We start from the raw sequence: 27,540 nt of genomic DNA on the forward strand, positions 1-27,540 counted from the left end.
CAATCAGCATGACTGAATGACACGCCACCTCGAGCAGTTTGGGAGTGATTAACTTTCTGGAAGTTTTTTCGCTTTATGGAAGTTTTTGTTACTTCGTTTTGAGTGGGACGGAATGCACACAAAAGTTAATCACCCTTTACTAGCTGGTTTATCGTTAGTTGTACAACTTTGCTTGATTTGAGCTGTTCCTCACCAAGATGACTGGACGTTCGGACTCGGTCAAGAACTACAGAGTGTCACTAAGGAAGGCCGAAACTCGGGAGTTTATTGAGGAACAAACGTATGAAAATGTAAATTAAATTATAATCAGGAGAAATCTTATTGTCCAATGATTAGGCTACGTAAAATAATAGAAAGAAAGAAAGGAACATAAAGAGACAGATAAAAATGACGAAAGGAAGATCTGGAGAAAGAATGATAAAAAGGAACATAACACAAGTGAGCTAAGGAGACAATGGCGTGAGCTATAAAATGACTCTTCGAGGATCTTGCAACAAAAGGAAAAATATAAGATTCAGTCTGCGTTGTAATTTTACTACAGAAATAACCATAGTGTTTTTATTCGATTGGGTTTTGACATATGGCATTTACATGTGCGTTAAACCTGTTTTTTAAAGCTACATTTGTGAATTACTGAGGAATTGAACTGTACAGTTGACCATAGACTGGTGCAAATATCCACTACCGGTACATTGACAGTCCGTCAGGATGTTCTTGTCCCAACTGCACTCGGTGACAAAGTTCTACTCGTTTCTTTCTTACTGTTTTTCGTCACTTTAATGACTAGCATGGGCTAAATTCAGTTTTAATTTCAGTCAAAAAATGGAGCATAAATCTAAGCCCACCTCCAGCCTACTTGTACAAATGACTATATTTAAGTGAAATGGAAGAACTGATTTCTTGCTCCTTTGTCTAATAGTTGACAGTCGGACGTCTGTTATAATGGTGTCTGCGTCCATAGTTCCAGTTGGCCATGAATCGTCTACGTTGTTCGGCCTCGCGGGCATTTTCCCTTCTGTCTCTTTCTATTTCGTAGGGACTGTCGTCAAATTCCCATGTAGACTCCCAAGGTCCCTGACTCTCGTACATTTCATCCATCTCATCCATCTCATAACGCCATCTAGAACTTCGCTTTGAGCGCAGGAAGGCCTTTGCAGATGCGGCGTCCCTCTTATGAAATTTGTGAAGTCGGTCTACGGAAGGAGAGGAAAAACGGTTACAATACAATGTGTTGCGGAAAGTTAGTAGATCACTAAATGGAAGTAAGATTTACTATTTCAGCAAACTACCTCTTAAAGAACTGACTGAAATGAGAAAGGTAACGCAATACTGTTAGATATTTGTTATTTTTACAAAAAGCTTGTACAAGTAAAGCGACACATTCATGCTTATACGTATGATTTTTATTACAGAAACTTGATTGATTTAGTGACTAATTTGTGGCAACCCATTTTTGCCATTTTAAAATTAAAGTGTATGGTCGAAGAGAAGACCTTAAAGCGAAGGATGATTGTGAGAGGTATCTAAGAAAACTTGTGTACTTCTCAAAGGCCACACCTGAAACGTGTATTTAGGTTGTCATATTACTGCCGCTAAACCCGACACATAATTGCACCTTTGTGTCAAGTAGAATGACTAAAAATACTGAAGAGTATGATTTCCCAAAAAATGATATTAGCGCCTATATTTTCTGCTTACCTCCTGTGCTCAAATTAGCAGGCCAAAATTTCGACCAGAAATCTGAAGTAGGTGCAGTTTTTAAAGGCCTTTCTGCTGCCCAAGAGTTTTAATTTCTTTCTTTCTTTCTTTCTTTTTTTTTTTTTTTTTGTTTTTGGTATGTGTATTTCATTTAAGTCGTTAAAGAAACTGACACTAGTACAAAAATTTATAAACGTCAGGTCTCTAATTTTGAACTGAGTCTTTCATTTCTAAAGTCGCACCGATAAAGAATGGTAATAATGATAACTTTCTTTGTTTATTTTCCAACTTTATTTCATTTATATTATTATTGTAATAATAAATTTTATGAAGTTGTCTATTTAGATTCAAGGGTTTGTTAATACAAGTATATTGACACGTGTTGCTGAGATATTCATTACAACCTACCCACAACATTTACATTGACGTGGTAACAAAGAATAATTTTTATAATATCTTAGAAAAAAAAACGTAAATCAGCTAACATGGAAATAATTCTCTTAATGTTCTAGTGAATATTGAATGTACACTGGAGACAATAATGCCAGGTTGGACAATGGTATAGAATAAGTAATTAATTCTTACTCTGAAGACTATCAAAACATGGCAACCTGGGTAAAATGTTGTAGAGCTTTTATAGGCAAACAACGTAATAAAACGGGTAAAATGTTCTAGATACGTGTTTCATTACCATAAAATCCTTTTGTACGTGACGATGCAAAACGATAACAACTATTTGAATGTTACACAATTAGCTTTATTTAAACTAACAGAGCAGAATAAGTGAAGCGCTTGTCTGTATGAGTTGTATGAACATGTATACTTCGTGTAAATATGCAGAAGTCGCGTGCCCAAATTTGCATAGTCAACCGAAAAATTAAGCAACAACGGTAAGCATTTTGGTATTCCACTTTTTCGACAAAAAAGAAAAAAACGATTAAGTCGTCTGTGCCTGGCAACTTGTGACAGAGCCACACAATAGCCATACAAGAGATGGTTGTTGCTTAATTGATGACCAGACCCCGTGTAAGTTTTATGCTTTTGGTCACGGACCAATACTGCTTGCTCATTCCGTACCAGGGCTGAGAAAAAAAGTAACATACAAATTTGTGTATGCAATTATGGGTAACAGTAGTTGTGATTGTTTTGAGAACTTCTTTCCGTCAGCAGATACCAAACAATAAGTCTCGCCTGCCATCGGCATCGTGGCTCGGTGATTAACCTGGGATGGAGCTGTGTGCTGTGAAGTTCATTGCCAAAAGATTCGTTTATAATTAAATTATAAGTGATAAAATTATTTTATAACAAACTACTACCGCACCATGTGGTCAGAGAGTAGCTTTCTAAGACGACATTTCCAGCGCATAGGGTTTCACCCTTATTGGGATTTGGAGTTTCAAAGAATTTTTCGAAAAGACTATCAGAAACAAATCTTATCGATAACTTCGCGCCAATTCTTTGGTCATTTACAGAATCTACTAACAACTTGTACACGTAGCAATCTCTCACAACTTGACTTCTGCATCGATCAGGTTGCGCCAAGAAGTTATATAGATCAAATACATTAAATTTAAAACAAACAAAATTATTTCTTTTGAAGATCCGATATGAAGAAGAGCATATCCGTCTACTAGAACTTCTATTGGTTTTTAAAGTTAAAACTTTTGATTCTAAATAGACTAATTGATAAACGATTAAAATGAATACAATTAACTAGGATAGAAGATAATATATATTTTGTGTCCTAGATTGATGTGACTAAAATAATGAACAAGTCCTTTCAAAATTACTTCGAGTGTGGGCAGAGAGCCGTCTCATTAATACCCGGATTAAAACGATTGCACAAAAAAAAAAAAAAAAACGCAGAAATAATAAACAGTCACATTCTGAGTTATGGCATTTTAAAAACGTCGGGCCATTAATCTCTGGATTTAACAGACCCTCTACCAGGGTCACAGGTTGATTCTTCACTCGATATTCACAGATATGTCTCTGGTTAATTCATGACACGATTCTCTTCTTTGTGGCGGTGAAAGTGCAGATAATTAATCTGCAGCTCTCTTCCCATTCTAACTATATTACTACCGTCAGATTACAGGACGCTTGCAGAAAATAAAATAGCATGGCAACAACACTTACCCTCTTTGTCGACACTTGCTGCTATGGCGTTGGTTATCAGCACTAGAAACAGAGAAAAAATGTATGTGAACATCGCTCACCGCGTTTTAATCGTTCACCAAACACGTGTACAAAAACCCTGTTCGGATCTACACACAACAGCCTCATTATAGTCTGGGCTTAATGATGATGCAGTACCCTGCCATAAAGTATGCACTACGAACTATGGTCTGGATTGCAAAGAGGATTGTAATCGTGTCTTTTTTTTCTGAAATTAAAAACTAAAAAATTGAATTGTTTTAGACCAAAATTTAATTACAGAATCGAATAAAAAGGAAAGCCAGACAAGAAAACGTTCAGCGTGACAGGATAGTGTATTGAACTTTCTTGAATAGTACCAATCACTTTATGATGCTATGGGCTAAGGAAACCTTTACGGTGAAGACAAAATTCTTGTAGAATTTGCTAAGAAAACCATTTCCACCTTTCAAATAATGAAGAATCGTTTATAAGGTGTAAACCAAAATATTGCTGCAAATAATAATTATAATTATAATAAAACAAATTCCTGAATATCCTAATTAAAAATCACAGTGATCGCATACATCTAAAGGCAGGAACATTAAACTGTATCTCCGCGTGGAGATAAGAGGAAAAAGATTAATAAACAAATTAAGTTGAAATAAAGTTTTCATTTTGGTAGCTAGTTAAGCCATGTACAAATTGCTAATTTTTTTTCAATTTACGTTACGTACCAACAAAAGCCATGATGGCAAAGGAAATCAGCAGCGACTTCTCCATCTTTGCTCGAAAAACGGCTCCAAGTCTGTTTGGGTCTCTCGGCTTGCGCACTAGAGCGAACACGCAGTGGGCTGTCTTAAATAATATGAGCTAACTTGTTTGGGGCGAATTTATAGGACAGACTCTGTTTTTCGTGCCCCATGTGACTTTAACCTGTCTTTACACATAAGTGGAATCTGATGTATTCAATCTTTTTTTACTGAGTAATGGAATTAGTTTACACAACTGTTGGTCTCCTGTACAACATAGTTCAAAGGCAATGAAGAGGAAGGAGTTTTAATGATTTTACTGCAATCTTCTTTACCACATTGAAAACCTGCATCTTCAAACTGGGGAATATTTTTTCGATGACAGTGTATTCTTCAAAGACTTAAGTTAGGTGAAAGAAAAAATACAGTAATACGATGGCGATGCAGTTGGTATGATGATAATAATGATAATAGTTTGTTTATAGTAGTACGTCGGTCAGAAAAATGTGCGAAACGTGGCAGTTTGTCAATTAAAAGGTTAGGACTTTAACTATAATTGGAAGGTTTTTTTTATTTTCATAAAGGATAATTCATAAAGTAAGAGCAAAAAAGTGTGAATATTTGAATTTAAGCGTTTGATCGACAAGTTAAAAAAACAAAAGGCAACAAAGCTGTCAAATGTACAGACACAAAGCAGAAAATAACGATACTAGTGTACAAAAAAGTTTTATTGTCAATTTTTCAAAGTCACACACTGAAAATGCCAATATGTTAAAGATAAAAATTTTACAAAAAAAAAAAAAAAATGCATACATTCAATTAAAATAATACAATTAAGTTGGTTTTCCAATTTAGGCTGTATTTTAGTTTGAAGAATTATTCTTTCAAGTAAGAGCATAATAAGTAACACTTTCCTTTCCTTTGTTTATTAGTGTTTATGGTGACATTGCAAAAAATTACCTTCTACTAGGGCCACAGGTTGCTTTTTTATTAGATATTCACAGATATGTTTCTGGCTAATTTATGGCCCATTTCTTCGCTGTCGTGTCAGAGAAAAGTGCACATAATTAATCTGCGGGTTTTTGTCAATTTTGATGCAGTATAACTTACAGTTAACAGCATAATCACCACCAATTTCTACATATGTACTAGGGGTAAAATGGACATAAAAAATTAACTAGCATAGGGCCTCAGCACCATGGTATTTTAAAGTCATACACTGAAATGACAAAAATGAAAAAAAAATTTAAAAATCGAAAATTCGTACTTGGCCTGTAATTTACCCCAGTTATGCCATAAATCACCCACGTAAGGTTGAGGGTAATAAGTCACTTCGACTTTCATAAATGGCGTTAACGATGAAAAGTGCAGGACGACGGCGTCGCAGACGACGACGACGGACGCAAGAGATGGCTACACGTGAACGTACAAACACACTGTATCTGTACATATGAAAACTCACTTTATTTCATGCTTTACGTAGCTGTTGTTTTCACAGACTGTATAAATAGTTGCGCGTATTCCACGTCTGTAAGCCATAACACACCAAAGCTCTAACAGAGGTTCGTAGTTTCAGTAGAAGCCGTCATGCTCAAATAATATGGGATGATTTTGGGGGATGATTAATATGGGAAAATGGCTTCAAAATCGTCATGCTCTTACCATGTTGTGGGATTTTTTTCTTGTGTTTTGAAGTTGGCAATCAATAACACTTTACCTGGCATCCAAATAAAATCGTATCTAATAGAAATGTGCCTGGAGAATATTTCAATCGCATACATTGAAAGGGGTTGCAACAGATAATGCCACAGATGATGTTGAGAGAAAATGGGAAAATTAACACCATCATTTTCTCGACTAATGCACGCTATTTCAGTATCAACCAAACATTATTCCATCCATTTTTTGTTAGGCAACCACTACTGCAAGTGTGTACCCTGGTTGCCCTTTTAAACTGAACCAAATGCAATAATAAAAGCCTTGGGTTAATTCCATTTTCATAATTATAACTTAAATTAGTCTATATAGTCTGTACACATGTTTCACATGTATGAGTCTTCCTTTTTAGTAAACAAAGTTTTCCCATGAAATGTAAACATGCTTGTCCTGGCAACTCTTCACGTGGCTCACGCGCGGACACGTAAAGACGTAGGCAAACAAAAAACAGCAGCGTTTTCTGCATCTTTCTTGCCTGCAGGATTCTATTATGGAATTTGATAAAGCTGCCTTATATTAGGTGATGTTATTTGTTGGGAATTGCTTTGTTTTCCTCCGCAACTGGGATTTACATTGTATTTTCAAGGCCTTGACATTTAAGGCTTATATCTTAGTAGCTTTCAGCTCTGACTTACTGTTGTTTTTACTGTGCGAATATAACCCTTTCGTAAAGCTTACTCGTATTTGTTTATTATTCGTTTTCATAAGCAAGTTATTATTATTATTATTATTATTATTATTATTATTTATTTATTTTGTAAAAAATTAAAGGCAAATCATTTTCCTTGAAACAAAATAATTGCTTTTATAAAAAGCAGATGTATCATCTAAGTTTTGATCTACGATATATCACATCTTTGCCATAAACGCGGATGGACTGTAATCATTTGCCAAACCACCTGGGTAAGAAACAGCAAGCAACCCCATACTGTTTCAAGTTTTAACACTGTTCCAAGAATAGCTCCTTCGACTAGCAGCGGTACCTTGGCAACCACGTAAGCGACCCGTAAAGGGGGTGTTCAGGCGAATTAAAAACTCACCAGTATGTGCCAGACAATAAATTACTTTAAAACCACCTCTTCGTATAGCAAACCTTTTTTTATTTTCCGAAACAGTTCGAAGAGGCGATAGTTGGCGTTAAAATCAAGCGAAATTAGGCGGGATTTTGCTGACAGTGGGGTCAGAAATAATAACAGACTAGCGATTGCGGTGCGCCTACGAATAAACCCTGACGGAATTCGTCTGAGGTTACTGATAGTTTTCTCTAAAGTATCCTTGAGTTACAGTCTTTTGCACTACAGTGCGAATTCTCCGTATTTTGTGTGCCACTTTTGTACTGCTTTCTTAGACGACATTCCCGACTCCTGGACAGAGTTTCACCCTTATTGCTAAAAAGTTAACCAAACCTCACGTGGATTCCTGCACAGTCTGGCATCATCGCTTTAGGCTTTCTCGGATGATACTAATCAAAATTATCGTGAACGCGGTCATGGACGACGGGTCAAAATCTTCATCCATGGCTTTGTCAGTTATGGGCATTTTACAAGTATTAAACAACTATAACGTTAAAAAGAAAATACATCGATGACTTTTGTGTGAAGGCAATGCCATAAAATCGGTTTTGTTTTTTCAGAAAACGTAACCAGCGTGTGTTTTGAGTTTTTTCCGACATGTTAAATGTTGGCTTTCGACTAGGAACATATGTGCACGCGTAACGGTCATAACATTGGCAGTTCTGTTTTTAGTTCTTGGGGGGCTAAAAATTGAAAACATTCTTTGTCCTGGAATCCAGGTTTAAGGCGAGTAGAACAGCCTGTTTCAAATAACCTCAGTAAGATTGCTTTCTCTCAACTAGCAGTAGCAGTCATAGAAGCGCAGGTTCAAGACGGTGTAGAGAATGATCGCAATCAGTCAAAAGTCGACTCCTTGGCCAAATGCTGTGGATTCAGCCGTAAAAATGTGCAGTACCGTCAGACTACTTAAAGATAATTATAACAGAGTGAAGTCGGTAAAAATCTTATTATTACTTACAATTCCAACACGAATGAAAAGGAATTCTTAAGCTTTGAAATTCCCGATTATTGAGATTCCCATTTTACTGGTATTTGATTTATAAAACTCCTTGATAAGGGATTGAGGGTGTGGCTTCAAAGTACTATTCTGAAATATTTATTTTTGATAAAAAGAAGCCCTCTACGAAATATAATGTCATATCGATTAAAATTTGCTGACATTCGCTACAATTTGATTCTCTTCAATATCTCTTTACATGCAAATAAGAACCCAGCGAACTTTAATATAAAATATCTTTAAAAAGGTAATAATTATTACTTTCAAATTTTAACAGATTGAAGCTTTTACTACAGAGGCATCATATATCTGCTGCGATAATAATAATAATAATAATAATAATAATAATAATAATGACCAAAGGCACAGAAAATTATAGTTAAAGGTCAAAGCCGCGTGTTCATCGATACAAGACTGAGCAGACTTGAGATCTCCGCGATCAAATATAAAGCATGCACACAAAAAGCCGTTGTAAAGTCGCATTTTTCAACCGCAACGTATTTGAACTTTTTTGTAAGTCACTGAAACGGATTTTAAAAACTTAAAAGTGCCAGGAGAAATAGAGTTTGGGTGGCTGTCCCTGACCATGCCTCATTCATTCTACATTTTAGGAAATATCTACATTAAGAACTTTTATTGGTTTTATCCATTTTAAGGTCTGGATTGGGAAAGATAAGTAGGTTTGTCGTATATTTTGACACTTGAAATGACTTTGGGTCATTTTCAAACGAGGTTAGCATACCGTCTATGTTAACAGGACTTTCCCATTGAGTAAGTAACTTACTTAGTCTGCAAGTACTTCAAAGAAGAGAAGTCACAAAATCAAAAGGTGGATACTGGCTGCCGTGCATAGCTTGGTCGAAAAGGTCTATTTGTAAACTTTGTAAACAGCCTTCCTATTACACGCACAATTCGAGATGCTGTACATGTATATGTGCGATGTAGACACTTCTATGACAACACACTGCTTAATCATCATAGTTGTTTTATTGATATTTTGTAATACAAATCTTACAAAATGACAACGCAAGGAATGTTCTTAAAGCAACGAAAAACAATGTTTTGAGCATGTCCAGAATACATGAAACAAGGATGTAAAAAGTCCTGGTTTAAAACACACAAACAATATTCTGCCAAACTAAAACCTAACATATCATTGTACTGATCTCCACAGATACAAAACATCTACAGTAATTAACGTTGTAACAACATTAATCAGTTTCAAAATAGATTGACTTATCCTAATTAAAGGGGAATTTGTTAACCAGTCTTAGTTCATTTAAAAATTCTGCCAGAGAGTCAGTCAGTCGATACGCCAGCAGAGGACTCGCTTTATACGGCCACGCAACCAACCAAAGTAAAATCAATAGACTGGATCCTTTTTTTTTTTTTTCATAATCCACAATATGTTTGCACCACGTGGCTACATGTACTACATCAATGCTCAAGTATCCACGTGATAACCACGTGACCCCAGCGTGACGTAACATTGTGTACAGGTAAAGCTTCCTAACACTCACCAAAGTTTGGCATTAATCCTTTTTCAAATCAATAAACAAATGGAAGTACTACTTTTAACGTTTAGGGAGACGTTGAGGCATAATGACAGCTTGTCAGAAGTTTTCTCAGCGGGCAGTGTAAATGCCACGTGTGTTCAGTAAAATGAGCCTACTCTATAGTGATAAGTCACCACTAGAGACATATTTACATTCAGTTGTGATAGCCTTACTTCTTACCACACTATATCTAAGATAACCTTGCCATGAAACCTGACCAACCCCATTGCTATGCATGGCAAGCAGCCTAATGGCAATGGTGGTGGGCAGGATGACTTGATGAGAATGGCCCCCTATGCTTAGAAATTAAATCATAAGTTTGATGAGACAATATGACATGAAATTTATGTAAGTTAGTGTGCTGCAGAGCCCGTTTCCATGTTGTTACATATATTGATAATCTATGTAAGTTAATTAATGAAACCTATATATATATATATATATATATATATATTAATTGTGTTAGTTCAAGAAAAAATAATTTGTGACGTGACAGATTCTCCAATGATAGAGAGTCCGGTCCCCATTAATTTGCACATGTAAGCCTTGCCCTAGATTTTGACCCAATCACGTCAGGCTAATCCTAACCTGCATAATTAAATGGAGGGTGGACTCTCTGTTATACGGAACTTAAGTTTCATCACAGTTCAAGAAAAAATAACTTACCTACTTTCTAAATTAAAGAAATTTTACTGGCTTAGTTGTATATGTAAATAAAGGAAAAATATAACACATTACAATTCATATCTAGTATCATTTCAGGTCCAACTTTGATCACAAACAAACTGATTGAACTCACCAAATGACCAGGTTACATTTCATGCATGGACTAAAACACAATCAATGCCTTCAGCTGTGTCAGTGAGGCAGTTAAGTCTATCTCCAATCCAAAACTGTCTTATGTGAACATATCCGGTAAACACACAGTTAACCCTGTCAGTCACTGCACAGTCCATGCATGCTTCTTTATGTATATATTTTTACAAGAGCTTGATATCTTTAAAAGTCCACTGCACTCTTTATACAAAGTCTGCACAACTGAGTAAATGCACAAAAAAGTATACACACATTCAAATGAACTTTTGTCAATTACACAAACAACAGGTGACCAATGTGTTATACACTTGGGTTTTTTCTCTACTTGAATACTACTAAAAAGCTACATCTATATATGTGAACGTGTGTGGTTTTGATTTTTTTAAATGCTTATTAATAATTATTTCTCAGTATGTTTATGCACTGAATAAATATAAACTTGTCTTCAGTTCAGGTACCCTGTCACAGTTTACACTTGCTCACATCAGGCAGAGGAAGAATACACAAATACATCTTGATAATCAGAATATGCATTGAAACATACTAGGTTTTAGATCTTCTGCATTCTTCCATATCCTCATTTTAAATACACATGCTAAAAATAAGGCCGATATTTAACTGTCAAGTTTAAATCTCATTACAAGATAGTATACATGATGTCTTTTAGATAAAGGGACTACTGGTGCCTAGAAAATTTGAAACAAGTGTTTTTTTGTCCTGTACATGGTACAAAAACTTTAAAAATAAGGAAAAACATTATCATGTTTAGGGATGAGCAGGTGGGTTAGTTATTACTTTTAATAACTACATCTTTGTATGAAATACACCCCATTTGATTGAAAAAAAAAATGCACATCTAGGATTTGACAGAAAACAACATTACACACCTTTCATCAACGTAAGACTAGATCCAATAAAAAAAGATGCCTAATTAAAGTGTAAAAAGGAATTCAGCTGATAAACTGACTTAAACACAGCACTGGTAATGACCTTGGTAAAACTAGTGTAGATCCTAAATAGTGCATCACATCACTGGGCATGTCAGACCTCAAAGATATTGCCCAATTTCCAATTTTTTTACTTGGGATAAAAGAAATGATCGTGTAGATACTGTGTACGTTTTCTTATTCACTTCAGGCACATCTAAAGACTAAAAAAATCATTTGGGTGAAATATTTCATCCCATTTACCAGCACATTAAATCCAAGTTTGAGTTAGTCTAGGTATCATAGCATACTTTTAATACCAAATCTGTAGAGTAACGGCACCTTGATGTGCACTAGTTTCTAGATCCAGAGAGCTCCATCATCTGTGCTCTCCTGCATTAATTGTCAGTCCACCTCCGTGAGGTCCCCAAAGAGTCCTCGCACCTCTAAGGTGGATGCCACGTCCATGACCAGCCTGTGGAGCGATGCCTGGTGGAGAATCTCATCCTCTGGAAGTGGGGGCTGGGTTGTGGGGTAATAACTGGGACCCTGGGGGCAGAGAAAGAAATGTGTTGTTAAAAAATACTCTTTCAAATGTTTTCTGAAAATCTGCATTGAGAATAAAGAAAGAGTCTTTTGTTGGTGTTTACAATCTGTGAATGTGTAAGCTGACTTGTTGCTTAATATATCTCCTATCTCGGGTAGCAAAAAAGCAAAAATTACTTCATCAACATGCTTTTGATAGTTCATTGTTCAGATATATGCTTATTGTGATTGTTGCGTGTGTGCAAGGTGTCAGTGTGTGTTAAACTGACACTTCTAACATGTTAAGTGCCACGTACATACAGTGTGTTTGTTGTGACAGTGCTAAGTATCACAGTGTGTAAGACAAACCAATGCATTCAATGTGATAATGCTCTCTTACCTTGAACCCTCTGTGTAACCTTAGAGTTATCCAGCAGAATATGAACCTCAGCATCAGAAGCCTCAGAAAGTCATCACCATAAAACTGCATAAATGCATGATCTGAAAGCAAAAGATAATTCTTTACCAATAACTAAATTCCCTAAGTGCTGTCACATCCAATCTTACTAAAAAAGTTTGCTGGCTGAAAAAAAAAGCTTATATTTCAGATAGGAAAAAAATGGAGGACAGACAGATATTAAATTAAGAACAAAAACAGTCTTTTTGTCAGAGACTCACCTAATGACCTTGACCTAGAAAACACCTTGCTAGCTTCGGCCATGAACTTTTCAATGTGGCCTTGACATTTGTCCCACAGTGCAATAGGAATGTCAACGATGCTGCAGACATAGCAAAACCCCATTAGAGGGCTGTGAAGGAACATTGTGAACAGATTACCTTTTTGATGTTGATCTAAAAGAAAGGATTTATCATGTATTATATGTAGCACCTCTTCTGCAAATATATTTTGTAGGTGTTTTTTATTCTATCGTTGGCTGAAACAAAAGATATAACTTTTTCTCAAAATATACTTCAGCATAGCCAATAATACTACTACTACTACTAGTACTACTAGTAAAAGAATTGTACTGGCGGGTGAAATTTGGCTTAAATGAAACAACTCTTGAGTCAGTAGTTCCACATTGGGATCAGTTGCAAGTGGGTTTCTGAGATTGGCCAAAAAGTACATTTATTTATTTATTTTAGTTCATGTACATGATTGTAAATAATGAATATTGTTTCTCACCTTGCATTGTTGCAGGCACATTTTCTGGTGACAATAAACATGCCATAGGCTGACCAAACAAATTTGGGAAGTTCTGAAGAAGATGAATCACTATACACATGTAGATTTTATTTCATACAAGTCTATTTTATAAAGTTAAAATATAAATTTGCTATATATGTTTTATATTCCTGTACATTCTATTGTCAGTGTTTTGAAAAGAAAAATGCGAACGCAGGTACGTTTGCCTTCTATCTCTCTCTCACACACAACCACACACATACACACACACACTACATTAATAATCTCAGAAAGAGAAAACACAAAATGTTTGCAGCTACCAGTGGGCAATCTCACCTGAAAGGCAGTACTGTTATCACTGTCAATGATAAGAAACAAAGGCTTTCTGGTGAAGGGATAGACATCTCCTGGATGAAGACTGCAAGAAAAAACTTAACATTTATAGCTGGACAGTCAGGAGATCAAATATTTTTAAGAGAAAAGAACTTGAAACTGTTTAAGACTCAAGATAAGATTTTCATTTTTTTGGTCATTTTCGTTGCTTTTATTTATTATTTCTGTGCTTTTATTTGCATTATCTATTAGTTATGGAACACAAGTGTGACTGCAATTTTAATTAAAATATCAGTGCTTAGTAAGCATGGTATTGAGCATATTTGTCCTTCCTGCAAAATTCTTAGACTGCATTCCCATAAACATATCGTAATCAAATCAGCTTGTCTGATAGGACCCTTTGAGTAACTTGACTATCATTAATTATCCACTAGCAGCTTGAGTAGGTGTGCCAGACATGTGAGCCGTTTACACCATAAACATATCGTATTAGCTGGATCGTTCTTACTCTACAGGGCTTCTTTCTCAAGTCCTTTCAGAGAAATCAGCTTGTCTGATAGGACCCTTTGAGTAACTTGACTATCATTAATTATCCACTAGCAGCTTGAGTAGGTGTGCCAGACATGTAAGCCGTTTACACTGAACTCAATTTAGCGAGAATCCCTGCAGACTTAGATCAATCCAGCTACTACGCTGGGCTTATAAGAAGCCCCCCTTAGTTTTAGGTCACGTTCAATCCCAATAACAAACTGTATACCCACCAGTGCATCTCTTTGATATGAGCAGGTCTTTTTGTTCTGTTGTTGAAGGCATCTCCTTCTCTTTTGTTGTTTGTAACAACCCCTCCAAAGTCAAATGCCACTGAAAATTTTGTATAACAATAAAAACAATAACCATCATTCATGGTCCATATGTATATATTTTCATGCACTGTCAGGTAATTAATTCAAAATGCTTTAAATCTTTTCATCATTTGATGAGTGGAAATGATCCATATTTAGTTTTCTTCTGTTCATCAATGGTCTTAATTTAAAATTAGTTTTTAAAAAATGGCAAGAAACAAGTAAAATAGTGCTTCTCCAGATACCATTACAAAAATGCACTCACCATCTTCTGTCTCTTTCATGTTCCCCAAACTACCATCAGCAGACACATAGACTAACATAGCGCCCCCTGGGGGCAGTTCCTTGAACCCTGATGCCAGGAATGTGTATAACTGACTAAAGGTAGGTTTATACAGGAGATATTTGTGAGGGTTGTCCCTTTTGTTGATTTTATCTCCATTTTCCTGCAATAAACAGATCACTTGTCAACTCAATAAGACTTTAGTATTCTTGAATGCAAGCTGTTAGCTTCTGATACATAAATATTTCCAACAGATGTCCTTTTACATATTCTTGGCATTTGCCATCTAGTATTATATAAAAAATTCATCTATAGCTCTACATTGGAATATCTGAATTAATTTATACAATTCTTCAACTCTTATATCAAACTCAACAAAGGAAGAGACTTACAAATCCAGGTTTATTCCCTGGGGCTGGGGACTGGTCATAGAGCTGATTGGATAAATCTTCCTGGGGTTCTCGCTCTAGGGTCTGGAGCATTCTGAACATGTCTAATGTAAGTTCACTAAATTTTACCTGCAAAAACAGAGATACATGCATTTCTTTTTAAATTTACTGATTACAAAGAATCTTACATATCCATTTTAACTACTCGGTGTGTGTGTGTGCGCGTGTGTTTGTGTATGTGTGTGTGTTTCTATACAAAGGCATCTGAATGTATCTGTCGTCTTTTTTTTCTACTTTTGTATTATATTTGCCATGAAATGTGTATAGGTCAAAAGCTGCAAAAGTGGTAAGGTACCATCATGATCTTAATCAGCTATTATCATTTATACTCTTATCCACTGTTATTATTGACATAATCATTTAATCTCTCTCCCCCCTCACACCTGTTCGTAACAATTGCCCACTATGAGTATCTCCTGTAGCGTGAGGTAGACAGAGGACCCCTGCTCCATAGGTGGCGTGTTTAGTGGTGTAAGGCGATGTGATAATACAATAGGTGAGGAGTCCACATCTACAACATTGACAGGGACATCTGCCTACAGATATCAAAGTAAAAAAATTATCACAAGTTAAACAACCAGGAATTAATATATATGTAGAATTTTAAATATGTGTTCCTTTTATGCATAAATTTTATAAAGGCTTGGAATTTATGTTGTAGATAAATAACCTTGGTTATACATAGGATACCATAAAATTGGTATAACTGCACTTAAAGGTTCCTTTATTGTTCTCATCTCACAACAGCAAATGATTAATGCATGACAAAATAACATATAATTGTGTAAATGTGGTATCATTATTGCACTCTTTCTATTTTCAACCAACTTTCCAGGAAATAATATCCCTGTTCAGTGAAATGTCAATAAGCCTCCTTTGAAGTGGCTCAGTTTGAAGCACTCCATTAAATGTCTCAATACTTCATCAATTGATATTGGATTGAGGAAAACCTAGCTATTATAAATAATCTGGCAACAAAATTGATATTTTCACACAAAAAGCAACAGTTTATCCCATAATAGTTCTACCAGTTCTGGACCTCAAATTCTTTCCTTCACAGAGGTTGTTTTACTGTTTTATCATAAATGGTGGGAACAGGCATTTTGATAACATTTTATGTTAGACATTTGAATGGCCTCTGCACACACAGTCAGAATTCATAAGTGAGAAAGATATACTTAATTTACTGAAAATGCACATGTAACCTAGTAAGGTTTCTGAGTAAAATATATAATAACCTTGAAAAATTAGCACTGATTTCACTCTCTTAGAAAAAAAAAACTCACATAAAACACTAAACTGCTGCATTTCAACTTTACAAGAAACTAACAAAAATTCCCAATCATGTCATAAATCAGTTGCAAGTAAGAAGTCATATCAAAATAAAATTTTTTCTCAGTTTATTTCTACACCATGGAACTTCAAAATGCAGCATGTGGATAAACCACACAAGCTTTTTATCTAATATGTAATACATGAAACTCATACATAACACAATATGCATGCAAAACCAATATCTTAAGTGATCAATCCCTGTCATAGCCAATATAGGGGAACGTATCAATATACTGCTGGATGATAGCAGAGTACTGCTTGTCAGCAAGTCAGAATTAGTCTGAATACTTGAAGGAAATGATACGTTCAAGTAAAAACTTCTTACTCATGCATCTGTTTCCAATAGGGAAAAAAGCTGTGGTCCAAAAAAGTCTTCTTTTGTAATTAAGTAGCAAAAATCCAGCTGTAAATATTTCAAAATTGCACTTTAAGCTACATAATTCTACTACACAGTATTTCTATTTGAGATAGCTGATTTATGATGCTCTAGACAGAGTAAAACGGATACTAATCTAATACTTCCTAGTTCACCAAGGATTGTCATTTGCTACATTTAGCAAACAGAATATGAAAAATAACCAATTACGAAAAAAAAAAGAGTACTGCAATTTCCCAAAGGTAAAGAAGTCATCTGCAAATCTACGTCTTCATGCCACTAGTCAATAACTTACTCAAAATTTCATATGGTGTCTTGTTAATAATGATGCCTATTTCCAAAGCTGAGGAATTCATTAATATGGGACTTTTTCAGGAAAAGAAATGCATGGTGCATACGCACTATAAAGTATAAATGTTCTGACATGATGAAAGTCAACAAAAACGCACACACACACATACACTTATGTGTCAATCACTAACAAATTTGATGCATGTAAATATATCCAATATTTATTTGTACTACCATTGTCAAGTTTGTTATATCCTGATAACTATTTGAATAGTCTATTAAAATTGACACACTGGAAATTTTTAACTTTAAGAATACATGTACCCTGCTCCTCACAGTAAAATCCATGCAGAAGAACCCTCATTTTGACCAAAGAAGATAATAAGATAGAGCATACCAATATTAATACAATAGAGGTCTAATTAAAAACATCATGCCTGTAGGTTCTTCATACAAGAGCTGGGTTCCTAAAGGGCAGATTCACCTTTTGGCCAAACTCATAAGCGATCTGTTGTGTAGGGAATTAATCAGACAAGACCATGAATACTTGACAGAGCACCCTTGGTTGAAATAACCAATATGTTGCTGGTTGCCAGCATTTAGGGGCCTGTCTTTAACCACATACTTATACAGTCTATAATTTGATAAGCTTCCAGCTTAGAGCTAAAATTAGATCACTTTCAATCGTATATGTGGCCATTTGTATGGCGAGTCTTCTGAGACCTATGGCTCTTTACAGACCCATAATTTCCTTTATTAATGCGGCGAAAATGACTGGTTGCTCACAGGAAGGCCAATTACTTGCCAGACAAGCCCAGAGAGGGTATTCAGTAGTCTTTGATGTTTGGTACTTGGCTATGACTGATCTTTACATCATCATCAGCAGCAAAGGGACCATATATATGTCAAGGACTGCCATAACAGTTTTTCTCTTCTATTTCTGGAGTCCTTGCTTTAGGAACCTTGGTCAATAGATGACTAACTTTAATTTGTTCCAAGTTTAAATTGAAAAATCAAAGTACCAGAAGCTTAGGGTCAATTTGTCAGAGCTATTGAAGAAAATCATCTTCATTAAAATCCTTTGAAATCCCACATAATCCATGACTTTTGAAAGAGTGCCATTAAAAAAATGAAGGGTGATAGCATATAGATATTCACAAAAAAAATACAATATGGCATATTCAGATATAAAATCTGTTGGTAAAAGGCATGATTTAATAAAGATGACTGAATTGGATGTTCTTTTTCTTTAACACACACACGCTCACATCCACACTCACTACTTACACATGTATGACAAGAAATAAATACACTATTGATTTTCATCCCTCCAAAGCTAATTCTAGAAGAAAATTGAAAATGAATTGAGATAATGTGCTGTTTGCTCAACATGACACCCTAAACTTAGTCGAAGATATCAATTTTTAGATTCTAGCACCACACAAGTCTTTCTCTTATGTTTTAGTCAAAGATGCCTTTCTTTTCCAAATCAATAATAAAAAGCAAAAACTGATCTTTTTTTAACGTTTAATTAAATAATATTTGTCACTTGTAAAAAAAGCATATGCCTGGACCTGTCAAGTTCTGTAAATTGTCTCCAAAGGAATGAGCCAAGTCCAACTTAACTTTTCAGTGGCAGTGAAGTGCTGACAAATGTAACTATGTGGGCAAACACAGAATATATCGTGTTGTGAGATTTATAGGCAAGTTGATGGGGAAAAATGAAAAACTGAGCAAAAGCAGAAGTATGTATGTAAAAAGCAAGTGGCGAAAGAGGAGGGAGCATCTGACAGTCAACCATAAGTGTTATGATGTTGAAACCACACAGCTAGTTTCATTATTAAAAAAATGCAGTAAATATATTAACTTTTTCGTGTAAAAAATATATATCTCCTTTAAAAGACATCTACATATCTTTTTTAGAATAAAAAATATTGTAACAAATACTTTCACATAAACCTTGGCTTTTTAATCATCAAGATCAAACTTGGATTTGAAATAACACTAACACTGGTATTTTGTCCAAACACTATAGCAATCACAACAGAAACTGCAAATAAGTTTTAACTTTAACCCCCCCCCAAATGAGACATTTCTCTTATCAATTTCATTGATACATTTTCTCTCTTTTGCTGAGATGATCAATTTCCTGCTGGCCATTCAACAAATGAATATAGACCTCCCACAGTATGTGACTGTTAAGGATATGCTTGACATTAGAGCAGAATGCATAGGTAGTATTCATAACAGAAACAACATAAAATGCAAATAGACATCATAAGATGAGTAGATACCTAGCAGCCTCTTTTGGGCATTTGACAGGCAACTATTCAACTGTCTTTTGGACTCCCTATTTCAATTCTGGATTGTCAATTTTTTAGATTATTGTTATAGGGGCTAAAGGTATATGGTAGAATAGATGTCCCAACTTAGTAAGAAAATAAATTTGATTTCCTTTTCTTCAAATTCTGGCTTAACTCTTTACTTGGGCCTTGGTCACATCTTTAAATTTTGTGTTATATAATGGCATCATCAGGTGGCATAAATTAGTCTGATAAAGGAAAAATCCTAAATACCACTGGAATTATCAGTGAGAATAATATTGAGTTAATGCTGGTACATACCTCAATGAAAGCTTTGATCTCCCCAAGAACCAGTGACCACTCCAGCTGGTCCTCAGGTTCATAGATCTGTGTGTAGTCTTCTATTTGTTTTGCAAGTTCCTTATAGGAAATGAAAAATAAATTTAAAAAAATCTTATTTCGACCTACATGTTAATGTTACCTGATAACTGTTCCAGGTCTTAAACATGTCATCATATTGCCAATTTAATTCATTCAAGATTCAGATGTCTGCAGCACAGCAGTAATTCTCACCACAGGGGTCAGTATAATTAAGAGCCCCACATGTCCCCCAGATATCAAAACCTCTGACAAATTAATTTTGTTGTCTGGTGACATGTTTCAGACATAATATTAATATGTCCCTACATATTTCTATTATTCACTTTTATTTTCTTTAGCTAAACCCAAAAATCTATTTCCCATTGATCAAAGTGTGTTCTTATGTGCATGAGTTGAAAGTGGAACTTACCCTTACTAAATCCCTGACAAGTTTCATTTTTTTTAGCAGTAAGCATACCACAATAAACCTAGCATAGTACCGTAATTTCTTCACCATAAGATCGGGCCTAAAATTAAAATATATATTCATAATTATCATAATCATTATCACTAATAACTATTAACAAAACAAAACTTTGCATATTTATAGTGTGGCAAAAAAGTGTAACTTAATTAAAGTTTTTTTTTATTTCAACTTTAGGACCTTTCTAAAGATACATTAAAAAAACACACCAAAATTCTAACATGAATTACTAAAAACATTATTTCTATCTAGTATGCAACAACAAATATTAAAATTATACTGTGAAAGTTTCTTTTTATGTACTCATGAAGAAAATTTACCTTTCTTCTTTGTTGGCTTTGGAATAGTAAGCTCTCATTCTTATAGCTGAGTAAAAAGAGAAGGCCTCATTCAAGTAGTTTGTCTCGCTGGTTCGAAGGCTGCAAAACAAGAAAAGATTGACTCGTAGCATAGTTAATCAAGGCAGAACACAATTTTCTCACACTTTTACCTGGTGAAGATCTACCAATAACAAACTGGAATTTTGTGCAGCAAAAAAAGGATGACACAGAAGTGCGAAAGTCAGGGATAATGGATCTATTTTAAAGAATTTGAACCGCTATAAACAAATTAAAATTCAGAAAAAATAAAGAATCTCTATAAAATCCTCAAATCTAAACATTGATTCATTTCAAAGTTCTGAATTCTGGGTTGCATCCAAAAAATATAGCTTTTTTTTTTTCAACAAAAGGCACGGTTTCTCTCATTTTTATCAATGGCTACAACAAATTTTATTCCTGTGTGAAATAATACTCCCATTTACAACATGCAACTATGGTTAAATAAGAGCACAAACCTAAATAATATCTGTTCAACCTGACACTGATACTATTTTCATTAGACACACTCATTTATCTATGCATCTTGAACACAGAAAACTATCATTTACACTACTCTCAAAGCATATCACAGACAGTGCACAAATGCCAATATTGATCCATTTGTTTATTAGGTGCATGTAGGTAAAATAATCTATCTTAAGGTGTATTTCCAGTGATGATGGGTTGGCCTAACTAAGCCTGTTCTAACTCAGCAGGTCATCTTAAGTCAAAACAGTTTACAACTGTGCTAGAAGCAGCATGTAACTTGGGGGTGGGGGGGGGGTGGGGGGTGGGGGGGGGTGGAGGGGGAATGGGGCATGGACAGTATTTAATAAATGGGTATTGATGTATAGGACCACTGAACCAGATGACCTGGTATAGTCCTTCTCCATGGTAGCAGATATGTTTTGACTTCAATTTGCATATGTCCCATCTGAGCTGCTAATAGTATTCCATATGTCTGAGCTTGCTTTTTGGAACTACAAGGAAAAGAATAACTTCATTGAAGCCAAGTACATGTATGTCACTGAGACAGTGACTTTGTGAAACCACAGCAAATTGGGAGCATTCACATCGGGAAGATCCGAGGTCTAGTAAGGCCGCGACTATCTGAATGCAGTCCAAGCAGCAATGCCATCTCCTTACTGCTAGTATTGTAGAAATTATAAGGCTCCCAACTCTGTCTGTTCTACTAGTACACCTATAAAACTGAGCTTGAAAATACTCAAAATAACTACTTAAGAAACATCTTAGAAAACTCTGAGGATCACAGGCATGATTTTTTAGTAAATACAGTACAGAGGCATCTAATAACTCACAGCTCATGATCAAAGAGCATGTAAAAATCAATAGATATTGTGTGACAAGGAAAAACTAGTATCCTCCATTAGTGGACTGTCTGTTAAAAACCTATGCTGCATATCATCTCTAGTTACCCACGAAAGGTTCAATAATCTTATTGTATCATTATGAATTTATAAGCTTAATGCTATATGCACTTAAAATGGTAATAAATAATCCCTCCAGTGAAACAATTAAAGCCAGGGAGAAAGAGTTGATATAAGGTGCTGATACAAATAACATGAAAAGAGTGGCATTTGTAAAATTACAATGAAAAATTAGCAAAGAAGACTATTCATTCCCTTTTATTGGTGCAGAAAAAAAACAAAAAAAACAAGGTTTTGCTAGAGATGAGCTTCATATGCTAGGAACTCTCTACTGCCACAAGTGGCAACTGGTACAATGTATATCAAAACTCATATCTTTTCCTGTGCAAATGGATCAGAATATCCGTTTCTATTGAACTGAAGTATCCTCTATGCTGTATTGCTTTTCCTTCATATCTATGATAACCCTTGTAACTATAAGGATTCGGCTGAGGAGTCTGTTACATATTACAGACAATAAAAGCTGTGTTCACATCAATCTTATCTGAAATGGTATTGGTTTTCAATGTGGCTAGTAGACAAACAAGGTTACTCACCAGTTATTCAGAAGACTAGCATTTCTGCTAAATCAGAACATTTTTTCTTTAGATTTGTTTTTTGTTTCTAACGTTTTTTTAGGCAGGGGGAGACCAACAAACATGTGTTAAGTGACCAATCAATTTGACTAACAACATCATTTACTACTTTTTTTATCAAAACTTGTGTAAACTGGGCATCAGTGAGGCTAGGACATTCTCCAGGATTTGCTATCATACTTCAATGGAACATTCTGGCAATTTGTTTGGATCTCCAGAGGAATTTATTTCCACATAATACACATTACACCAGATCCTAGCTACAGTACATGTATTTGGTAGACTTGCATACTCGTAGACCTGGGATTGGATCTTAGTTTCATGTGCCCTAGATCTAGGGTAATAATTTTCTTTGGGATGAAACAAGATATTCCCAAATAGCCTAGCCCCAACCTCTTTCCTAGAAAAAAACAATTTGCTAGAGTACTTAAGAGACATCCACTAGATATAACAATAATAATAATAATAATAATACAACATCTTTAAGAATCTGGGTTATTATCAACCAACTATGAAAAATAAAGGAACCACCCATGTGATCATACTCTCTAGAGAATTGATTAGAACACTGGAGAGACTTTCAACTGCAGTGGCCATTCACTCAAAACAAATCTTCAAGAAAGTCTCTGCACAACTGCTTCTTGGAAAAAAAAAAGAAGACTTACTGTGTATACAGCAACTAATGACTGTAAAGTGCATGCGCTACAGACTTACATGTACTAGCAGTACATGTAGACACCTAAATAGAGCATATCACAAAGATGGAAAAAGCTATGAGGAAAAACGAAAAACATTTACAAATTGCTTCTGATACGGTAAGCAATTAGTTAAACAGATGTACTTTTTCCAAATTATAAGGATGTGTTTTAAAGCTGCCAAGTTTTGAGAGCTTTCTCTCCTATATAAATAATAACAATTCGTCAAAATATCATTATATTTAAGAAATTATTTTCACTAGTTAAAAATATCCAAAAGTGAGAAGGGAAAGGCTGACTTACAAAGAGTAATAAAAAAGTCGTCCTGTCTTGAAAGACATTTTCCCCAAAACTGTCAATTATTAGCTAACAATTTTTGTTTTAACATTAAATAAATAAATGAATAAATTGAAAAACAAACAAACAAACAAACAAATAAAAAACCACTTAAATTTGTTTTTATTTTCTTTTTTAATTTTTTAAATAGAGAAAAGCTGACTTACTAATAATGATAGTAGAGCTGTCCTATCTTGGATGCTATCTCTCCTATCTGCCATCTCTTCAACCCATACTTTGTGTCTAAAGTTTGTCTAAAGATAAGACATACCAACTGACATAAAAATTGCATTAAAAAAGAATGAAAATCTACGATTTGGTCAATTCCATGCTTCATATCTGAAAGTTAAATTTTTGAGAATGGTTTTAAAATGATAATTTTTGAGCAAAAAAAAAAAAGTATTCTTTTTTACAATGTGCTTATGGCTAAATAATTTGACCAAACAATAAAATCAAGCAAAATTATATTTGCATGAACCAAGTTACAAATTTGTATGAGGCCTCATTCACAACAGCGGACTAACAGATCCCTGGATCAAATATGGCAACCCACTTAAAAGTTTGCTGCATAATCCCCTCATGAACACTGAATAGATTCCCTCTAGGAGTACACAACAAGTAGTCAAGTGGGTTGGCCATAATTGATCTGCTAATCTGTTAGTCTGCTGTTGTGAAGGCAGCCTAAAAGTTAGTGAGTGATGGACTTTGCACAGCATATAATTTAAGTATCTTCAATAGTTTAAAACAACAAATAAAAATTGAAGTGTAGATTGAAACAAAAATGAAAACTCTGGAATATTCTAAAATTGGCTAAAAATCTACCTGGGTAAGAAGAGCAAATTACAATGCTGACAACAAATCAATCAACCAAAATCATGACAAGGTGAATGAAGCATTTCAACCTATCAGTATGTACCTGTTTTGTTGTTGAAACTTCCACAGTTTTGTGTAAACATCAAATGTTCTTCCAAAATAAGACTGCCACTGTTTATGTCCATACTGGGGCAGATCTCTGTAACAGAAAGCACATTTAAAAGATGGTGTACCATAAGATAATAAGCATATACCTGATAACTTGTTACTTATTTTATAAATATATATATCTGTGTGTGTGTGTGTGTGTGTGTGTGTGTGTGTGTGTGTGTGTTTGCAAACATGTGGGAGATTGTGTTTGGGTGTCTTATCATATGACTTAAAACAGCACTCTAATCTCAATCATCATATATTTCCCATTAGAGCAACTCTCCAATACGCCTAAAAGCATCCATAGCAGCTTCAATGACAATGATATATAAGACTGTGTGTACATTTAATATATCAGAAGTAAATGTATATGTTTTGCCAACAATATTCTAACCATGTTTACTTATCGTACGGTAATTATTCGATCTTTTCAATGGGGGAAAATTTTGAATTCTACAGATACTGTATTTTTAGTCATAATTTCTTACACTTAGAACATTTCTACTGAGTGGTTACAATAAAATTAAAAGCAATCTACCCTGTAGTTCTATTCTTTGTATTAAAAGCATCATAAATGCTATACTGAAATACAGTTTTTGTGATTATAAAACAATATATCTGAAAGTTTGATTTTTGCCAATCGAAAAGATCAAGTCATTACAGTAATTCCTGGATGCTACAAATAAAAGAGACAAATGTCAATATCTGTGAATAAAGCACTTGGTAATGTAACAGTTAGAGCTCTATAGTTTATTATATAAACACATCATTTATACATGTACTTTTCTGCTATAATAATAATCTTACACATTAGTAGGCATTTTTTATCAAAAATAATCTTAATAAAATATGCAGAATGGTTCCATTAATCATTGGAGAATACCTGTGGCACAATAATAAATATCTGTCTGTCTATAGGAAAGTCTGTCTGTCTATTTACATATCTTAGGATTCATTCCCAATGAAACTATTGTTCTACGTAGATTGATCCAACTCCGAGAGGACTTAATCAGACTTACTCAGATAAACAGATTAACACACCTTTTCCTGGTGTTAAGTAGATTACAGAAAAGCGGGTGATTTTATGAGTACGCTGGAAACAAGAGGAGACACATCATTCAGTGAGTCAGTACATTCAGTGAGGGTCCCTGCAGAGTTGGATTGATCTACGTAGAACGATAGTTTTTACTGGAAATGAATCTCAAGTCCACATTTCATAATGCTGTCTTGAAGATTCCTAAACTTAATCTAGCATATGGGTTTTCCCCAAACACTTCAGTACAAAGACTTATCTACAGAAGATGCCACAGAATTTCATTAATTGTCAAAGAGACTATATACTTCCTGTGCCACATATCTATTTGATTCTTCATAACAAAGACTAATAACCCACTATACAGTAAGTTAATTTGCTCTGTAGTAAACAATATTTTCTTTAGTTAATATTTCAACATCTTATGCTGATTTAGTTAATAAATTTGCTCAGTTGCAGAAAAATAAACACAGCATGTACAATTCCTCTTGTTTTCCTCTGGACAGTATCCTCTGTTTGCCGACATGCACCAACATATTATACCAATATCAGCAAATGTCAAAATATTAAACCTAATTTAACCACTTCAAGAGCCCTATAATTACGCCAAGTACTACTTGCTGTAAAGTTTCCATGCTTGCAAGTATTATTTCATGGATAGGGAATGACACTAGTGGTAATAAGAGGATCACCTCTTTATGTTGTTATTTTTTCAAATCATGATTTGAAAAATGTCACCTTTTAAATGTACAGGTAGGTCAAAGTGTTAACACTCAAGTTTTAAAAGTAAGAAGTAAAAATGCCATTTCCTTAAATTTTACAATGTGGTTAAGTAATGGTGCGGGGGGGGGGGGGGGGGGGAGGGGGGGTAATTATGCAGAGGAGTAATGATGTGGGGAGGTTAAGGGGTGTAGCCACAACAAATACTTGTATTTATTTAGTAACTACAGTACATGTAGCACCAGCAGTTGCCCCCTTGGTTTCAATACAATAACTAGTCTAAATTTTTATTTTACTACAGCAGCTTCTTCAAGATCAATATCATTAAGACAGATCTAATTAATTCAAGGTAAACACAATACTTACAGACAATGAACTATTATCTCACAAGAGGCCTAATGCAAGGGTATGTGCTTTCTTTGCCTTAGGCAGTTACTGAAGCTGTTAAGTGGTTTATTGCATGTTTTCATATCGTCCAAAGAGATTTGGCATCTACTTCTGATTTATTTCGACTGACAGTACACCTCTCCGTGGTCTTACCAAGAGCAAGCTTACTGAAAGTCATGCTATCATGCTGTAGAAACAAACGAGGAAATAAAATTTAATTTACTGAACTATTTAAAGTTACACTCCGCAGGTGCCTGTCCAAGCTTGGAGCAAACACTGCATTCATTTTTTGCAGCGGTTCTGTTTTTTCACGTGCATTGAACATTGGACCAGGAATATGATACCAGCAAAGAACGACGTACCTAAGTCCATTGAAAAGTTGCTTAGACTTCTCCAACAGATGACAGAACTCGTTGACAACCTTTCGTTCCTGGTCGTCCATCTCCATGATGTTGCTGTGTTGACAGTCGCCTTTAACCTCCAATCCTATGATAGCCTAAAAAATTGAACCCACAAAATATATTCCAGTGTTTACCAGTGAACGTTATATACGTATGCAAAGCCTAGGTTTAATGCGCTCTTTAGTG

General features: G+C 34.9%; 2 protein-coding genes across 2 annotated transcripts; both read right to left on the bottom strand.

Moving 5' to 3' along the window:
* Positions 1–520: 520 nt before the first annotated feature.
* On the bottom strand, positions 521–4,730 carry LOC106169425 (uncharacterized). The gene is made up of 3 exons (XM_013548882.2): positions 4,572–4,730; positions 3,838–3,879; positions 521–1,193 (listed from the first exon to the last, which is right to left on the bottom strand). The coding sequence occupies exons 1-3, from the start codon at positions 4,615–4,617 to the stop codon at positions 913–915; spliced, it is 369 nt and encodes a 122-aa protein (XP_013404336.2). The 5' UTR covers positions 4,618–4,730; the 3' UTR covers positions 521–912.
* A 4,610-nt stretch (positions 4,731–9,340) lies between these two features.
* LOC106160868 (protein SCAI) lies at positions 9,341–27,530 on the bottom strand. The gene is made up of 15 exons (XM_013537636.2): positions 27,316–27,530; positions 24,767–24,862; positions 24,018–24,104; positions 20,758–20,856; positions 20,384–20,480; positions 19,915–20,013; positions 15,672–15,824; positions 15,232–15,357; positions 14,822–15,002; positions 14,476–14,575; positions 13,718–13,799; positions 13,382–13,454; positions 12,874–13,047; positions 12,596–12,696; positions 9,341–12,219 (listed from the first exon to the last, which is right to left on the bottom strand). Exons 1-15 carry the CDS (start codon positions 27,399–27,401, stop codon positions 12,076–12,078), a joined length of 1,698 nt encoding a protein of 565 aa, XP_013393090.2. The 5' UTR covers positions 27,402–27,530; the 3' UTR covers positions 9,341–12,075.
* Positions 27,531–27,540: the final 10 nt, after the last annotated feature.

The sequence above is a fragment of the Lingula anatina genome, chromosome 3, assembly GCF_051362555.1.
Source record: "Lingula anatina isolate TDL-2025a chromosome 3, LinAna3.0, whole genome shotgun sequence".
Lineage (NCBI taxonomy): Eukaryota > Metazoa > Brachiopoda > Lingulata > Lingulida > Lingulidae > Lingula > Lingula anatina.

Excerpts from the sequence above, each read along its gene's own strand:
- LOC106169425 (XM_013548882.2), bottom strand. The coding sequence starts at position 4,617 with ATGGAGAAGTCGCTGCTGATTTCCTTTGCCATCATGGCTTTTGTTG. Across the intron at positions 3,880-4,571 it reads TGCCATCATGGCTTTTGTTG|TGCTGATAACCAACGCCATA; the intron begins GTACGTAACGTA and ends CTCTGTTTCTAG. Across the intron at positions 1,194-3,837 it reads AGCAAGTGTCGACAAAGAGG|ACCGACTTCACAAATTTCAT; the intron begins GTAAGTGTTGTT and ends CTCCTTCCGTAG.
- LOC106160868 (XM_013537636.2), bottom strand. The coding sequence starts at position 27,401 with ATGGAGATGGACGACCAGGAACGAAAGGTTGTCAACGAGTTCTGTCAT. Across the intron at positions 20,014-20,383 it reads TTGTCAGGGATTTAGTAAGG|GAACTTGCAAAACAAATAGA; the intron begins GTAAGTTCCACT and ends ATTTCCTATAAG. Across the intron at positions 12,220-12,595 it reads GGTTACACAGAGGGTTCAAG|GGTCCCAGTTATTACCCCAC; the intron begins GTAAGAGAGCAT and ends CTCTGCCCCCAG.